The sequence below is a fragment of the Mus pahari genome, chromosome 1 (genome assembly GCF_900095145.1).
Source record: "Mus pahari chromosome 1, PAHARI_EIJ_v1.1, whole genome shotgun sequence".
NCBI classification, from domain to species: domain Eukaryota; kingdom Metazoa; phylum Chordata; class Mammalia; order Rodentia; family Muridae; genus Mus; species Mus pahari.
In genome coordinates, this window is record NC_034590.1 from 79,171,506 (window position 1) to 79,177,546 (window position 6,041).

Sequence of the window (6,041 nt, forward strand, 5' to 3'; positions counted from 1 at the left end):
GATAGATAAGTAGAACTTTATCTGAGATAATGAAGCTACAGCTTACATGTTAACCTTTGTTATAAATCTTAACTCTGTATCAGTTGAAGAAAATGATCAAAAAGTCCTATTTAGTTAAACTTGGAAAAGAAGTTTTTCCTGTATAAACAGCTTTAACGAGCTGGACTAATAATCTTAATTGTTTGGGATCCTGAGAAATAATTTTGACAGTGACTGAAAGTATCAAAAAACAAGTAACTAACCAACTTTGCTCATCTTCTGTGGGAAACAAGTAGTTCTTTAAGAACTCTAAGAAGGCAATTGATTGACTGGCAAGGGCTCATAGGATAAGGAATGAGTGAGAGATGGGAATAGAAAATGAGCTGTCAATTTGTGTTGCAGATTTTTCAATATTTACCAAATCTTTTAGAGAAGATTCTCTGCTGGTATTTCTTTCTTTTTTTCTCTCTTGTGAAGCAAAAAATTCTGTACTACCAATACTCGATGTCTGTGACATTTCCACCACCAGGACTGGAGACTTGCCTGCTGGACACACACACAGTAGGCCAGCCCGAGAGGATGCACAGTGAGGGCACGCCGTAGGGTTGTCATCCAAGCTGGGGTCAGTCATTAGAACTCAAAAGAAGGTTTCCACTTTTTGAAAAAGAAAACCAGATCAAAAGGGATGTGGTGGGTTGCTGGTAAAGAATACAGCTTCCTGTTGGTGAAGTCCTTGGGTTAATGAGGTACCACACTTCACACATGGGAGCTGTGGGCAGAAAAGAAGGCACCATTTAACAAAATTCTACCCTATCACCTCCTGGCAATCTCAGGAAAACCAGCAACTAGAACCAAAATATTCCACCAAGAAAAGTTCATACTTAAAACTGGACCATAACATGACTACTACCAACAACAATAACACTAGCTTGTTTCTTAATGCGATTACAGCTAAAAATCTAAAAAATATTGGTGTTGAACATATTGGTTTCATAATTTAAAGCTCTAGCCTACAAGCAAATATCTCAGCAAATATCTCTAATACACTTCACTAAAGGAAAAGAATAATTTGATTTCATAAAACTATTTAATTGTAAAAGTTCAAAGGAAATATTAAAAGTAGCCTTACTTCTAAAGAGGAATAAATGGGTACACGGTTTTCTTTCTTTCTTTTTTATTCGATACTTTCTTCATTTACATTTCAAATGCTATCCCCAAAGCCCCCTATACCCTCCCCCCACCCTGCTCCCCAACCCACCCACTCCCACTTCCTGACCCTGGCATTCCACTGTACTGGGGCATATGATCTTCACAATACCAAGGGCCTCTCCTCCCACTGATGGCCTACTAGGCCATCCTCTGCTTCATATGCAACTAGAGACACAGCTCTGGGGGGTACTGGTTAGTTCATATTGTGGTACACAGTTTTCTTAAGTTTAGTATTGGTATTTACAGAATTCTACCAAGCTGGGTCCACTGCTTGCATGGAAGCAAGCTGGAGAAGTAGGAGCTGAAGAGGAAATGAGAATGAGCCCCATGACACATATTGAAGAATGCCTTGGGAAACTTGCAGAAGCAAAAAGGAGTTCATTGTTGTGATTTTATGTCACCCTAGTTCAGATATTCTTTTAAAGTATATTTTATAGGCAGCTTCACCTGCTTGGGAGGTATGAAATATACTTTTATCCTTTGAAGTGGAATAAACTTGCTAGCATAAGACATTAAGTATTCTTAATTTACTAAAGAACTATAATTCTAGTCTCAGATACTTAGGGCTAGTTATTTCTTTTTATTAATTACATTTGTTCTCTGACAATTTCATACAGGTACAAACGCATGATCACTCTAACACCCTACCTTCTCCATCTTCCTACAACCTGCCTCCCCTCACTCCTTCCCCTATACATTTCTTTCTCATGTTCATGTGTGGTGTGGTATGCATTTTGGGGTCCAGATGTGGTTCTACATCCTCCGTTTGATGCCACTGCACACTGTAATAGAAGGATGAAGCAAAGTCTAGAACAAGTGGGTTCTACAAGATCCTGGTCAAGCTTTATTCAGGTGGGCTTGAATATATACACTTTATTTGAGGTGAACCAGGATTATATATGGACCTTAGAGAATGGGAAGGAGTTCTTGGGGTAAATGAAAATAATTGGCTAGAGTTTTAAAGTTCTGTAAATGCCTTGTTTGCATGGAGAGGCATTCCAGAAATCCTAGGTACTTTCTAGGCAGGTTCTTGGGGGTTGGGGCGGAGGAGGGAAGGGGAAAAGAGGAAGTTGAACTTGGAGTCTGCCAATCACTACTCCATCTTCCCCATGTATAGGATGTTGGAGGTTGGGATCCCCAGACAAGGTCAGAGAAGGAGAAGCCCTGCTGGTCCATTTTGTGCAGAGCTCGAGAAAGCTGTCTGGACAATAATAGACTGTGACCTTAATTAGCAAGGTTTCCACACATTCATGCCTATCCATTTTGTTCTGATCCTCTCCTTCCCTTGAGTTTATCCAGGGTTGTCTATGTGACCATGAGTTTGAAGCTGACAAGCTTAGGGGTGGTTACACAACTGAAGACAGGGTTTCTGCCTCCCAGAATCTCAACAGCCAACAGTTCAGCAGTAAGGGTGGGTTCCATTCGCTCTTCTATGTCTGATTGATAGGGCCAGTCATGTGCAGGTTCACTGCTGTGAACTGATGATTACAGTGTTTGCACTGAGTCTAGCGGAGGGCATTCACAGCTCCTTTGCCCTGTCTTTCAGCTCTTACATCCTATGTCCACTCCTTCCTCTGCAATCTTCCCTGAACCTGAGAGGGAGTGGTGGAAAAATCTTATTTAGGGCTGAACCCACAACTGTTGCTTACTCTCAGTACCTTGGACTAGAAAGTGATGTTCTATTACAGTTGATGGGAGTTTTTAATCTGTGGGCATAAACAGAGGTTTAAAAGGCAAGGTGATGCTATGTAAGATGATTTTTAACCAGAAGTAAGTGCTGACCTCTGTCAAGTCCTTCATCAATTTTGCTTATCATATGTTTTTATTACTGGGCCTTTGATATGTAATATTGTATTTGGATTTATATTTTAATTTTCCCAATATTAAAAACATTTCTGATTTTATTACTATTATACTGTAGATCCTAAGTGATCCTGATGAATTATTTTTTTAGGATACTGGAAAAATAATATGTTTGTATTTTGAGTTTTCAGTTATATTAAAAAGTTTAACTTTTTTTTCCTTCTAGACATATCTATTAGTTTTTGAGATGAGATGCTGAGTCATTTTATAAAATAAATTGGGAATCTTTCGATTTTGCTGTGCTTGATATAATAGCACTCTGTATAGTTTGGGAGTCACCAGGCCCACAGGATTTTATAAAAGGTACTGATAACTGTTTATCCAATATTTATTGTCCCATTCTTCCTTACTAACAGAATCCTGGTTTTGTTAGAGGCAGCAATGTGCTCCTTAACATCATTCACACACACACACACACACACACACACACACACACACACACACAATTTCTTGGCCTTAGGAATAGCTATGTGACTTATATAATATCATAACCACTGCTCTCAAGAGTGGAGAGATGGCTTAGTGGGTAAAGCACTTGCCATGCAGGTGTAAATATCCAGGTTTAGAGTCCAGAACCCACATAAATCCAGACATGGTAACACACATCTGTAATCCCCATAGTCCTACATCCAAATGGGAAGTGGAGAAAGAAGAATCCATGCAAGCATGAAGGTCAGCTAGTCCAGCATAGGCCATGGTGAATAAGAAATCATCTCAAATAATGTGGAAAGTTGTTGACTCCCCACATGCACTGTAGCGCATATGTGCCTGCACTAACACACACATACACACACACACACACACACACACACACACACACACACACACACACACCCCAAACACATACAGACAAGCATTTTAAAAAAAAAGAAAGAAAGAAACTGCATGCTCTAAAAACTTCGTGAAAGCCAGAAAAAGAAAATACTAAGCAAGAAGTTGATAGAAAATTTTGGTTAAAGGAACAAACTTTAAAATCTGTTGAATCAAATAAATAGCCCCATTCCTCCCTCTCAGGCCTGGTCTTATAGCTCACTTTGCTGCTCTAATTATACTCAGGCTTTTGCCTTCTGGTTCCTCAGTAAGGATATGCTCCCTGAAACTGTCACTTGCCTCACTGCAGCTTCTACTCATGTGAGGGGCTTTCCTATCCACCTCACTGAAACAGAAGGCCTGTGCCCTCGATCCCCTCACCTCACTTTAACTTCTTCAAAGTATTGATCACCCCACTCAGAGAGTGTCACAGCAGAGTTCATTCCTACACTTAGTGGGTGTGGTGGTCCCTATACATTCATGTGTTGGAATGCTTGACCATAGGGAGTGTGTGGCCTTATTGGAGGAGGCATGGCCTTGTTGGAGGAAGTATGTCACTGTGTAGGCAGCTATTGTGGACTCCTATGCTCAGGTTCTGCCCAGCTCAGAAGATTGACCTTCTTCCTGGCTGCCTGTGGAAGATGGTTGCTGCCTTCAGATCACCATGTAGAACATTTGGCTTCCCCAGAACCATGTCTGCCTGCATGATGCTGTGCTTCCCACCATCATGATAATGGACTAGGTCTCTGAAACTGTAAGACAGCCCCAATTAAATGTTTTCCTTTATAAGAATTACCTTGGTCATATGCAAGTAAACCCTAACTGAGACAGGGAGTGAGTGATTTTCATACAAACTCTGGAGCACAGGATAGCCATCTAGCTCCATTCTATCCAGTTCACATAACCAAACTCTTACCATGGCAATGGCCCTCACAAGAAGGAAGGGATCCTATTAGTCAATCTCATTTGTGAATGAGAGCAAAAAATTTTCAAGTGCTATACTTGTTTTTACACAATGTAATATGTACTATATATTTTAAAATCATTTAGAAATAATAAACAAGTCAGTCCAGCACGTGTAGCCTTTCATCAAAGCAGTGAGAAAACAACTTTTATTGTTTAAACTGACAGTGGCAAGAGTGAGGAACAGCACATGTAAAGTACCCTCCAGAGGGACAGCAAGACTGTGCCCTGGTAAAGCCACTGCTGCACCAGCCTGGGGCCCTGAGTTCAATCCGAAGCACTCACATAAAAACCCATATGTGGTGGTGCACACTTGTAATTCCAGCTTTGGGGAGCAGAAGCAGGAGTATCCCCGGGGCTAGGTAGCCCAGACAGGCTAGCCTAATCAGAGAGCCCAGGGGCCAGTGAAAGACTATATCTTAAAACATAAACATGAACAAAAAAGTCGATGGCTCCTGAGAACGACACCCAAGGTTAACTTCTGGTGCATACACACGGAAGCCTATGTACTTGTACACACACACAAAGAGAGAGACAAAGACAGAGACAGAGAGATAGAAAAAGAGAGCAATCTTGCAAATGCTTGACTTCATTTCCAAGTACATAAAGCAAGACAAAGATAATTTGGAATGTTCCTGCATACATTTTATGAAATGATTTTACTTCAGACCTAGAAGAAATTGTTTTGCATTACAGGATAAATATAAATCCTGTAACCATCAATGACTCAGAGCAATGGAATAGATCGTCAAATAACAGCTTTTATGTTCAAGCAAATAGTGCTTTTTCTTGGCAGGTGTAGAAAGTCCCACATCAAAAGCATAAGACATCACTCTATGGATGTGCTAATGATGACAATGCTGCTATGGGGTTTATTTTTTAACAATGAGAAGCAGAAAAATTTTACAGAAATCTATAAAATGATTTACAATGAAAAGGCCTACTTAAACTGTAGCTGAGTTTCTTCTAATTAAACCGTGCTGCTAACAGCATGTTTACAAAGGGTAAGGTAATGGCTTGGTAGGTAAAGCACTTGCCATTAGCTCCTTAGCACCCATAGCCAGGTGCAGGTCCATGTATCTGTAACCCTGGCGCTGGGGCTCACAGAGGCTGGGGGTAGAAAGAATTAAGAATCAGGTGGATCCCTATGTTCACAGCAGCCTTATTTATAATAGCCAGAAGCTGGAAAGAACCCAGATGTCCCTCAGCAGAGGAAT

General features: G+C 40.6%; 1 protein-coding gene across 2 annotated transcripts in view; it reads right to left on the reverse strand.

Moving 5' to 3' along the window:
* Stk33 (serine/threonine kinase 33) overlaps positions 1-6,041 on the reverse strand; it is a 163,313-nt gene that overhangs the window by 66,353 nt on the left and 90,919 nt on the right. The window contains exon 3 of one of the 2 annotated variants that reach the window (XM_021209083.1): positions 398-748. The exons of the other annotated variant lie outside the window; for it this stretch is intronic. Within the exon in view, the coding sequence (XP_021064742.1) occupies positions 398-610 (213 nt within the window). The 5' untranslated portion in view covers positions 611-748. The remainder of the gene's footprint in view (positions 1-397; positions 749-6,041) is intronic. 2 annotated transcript variants of the gene reach the window in all.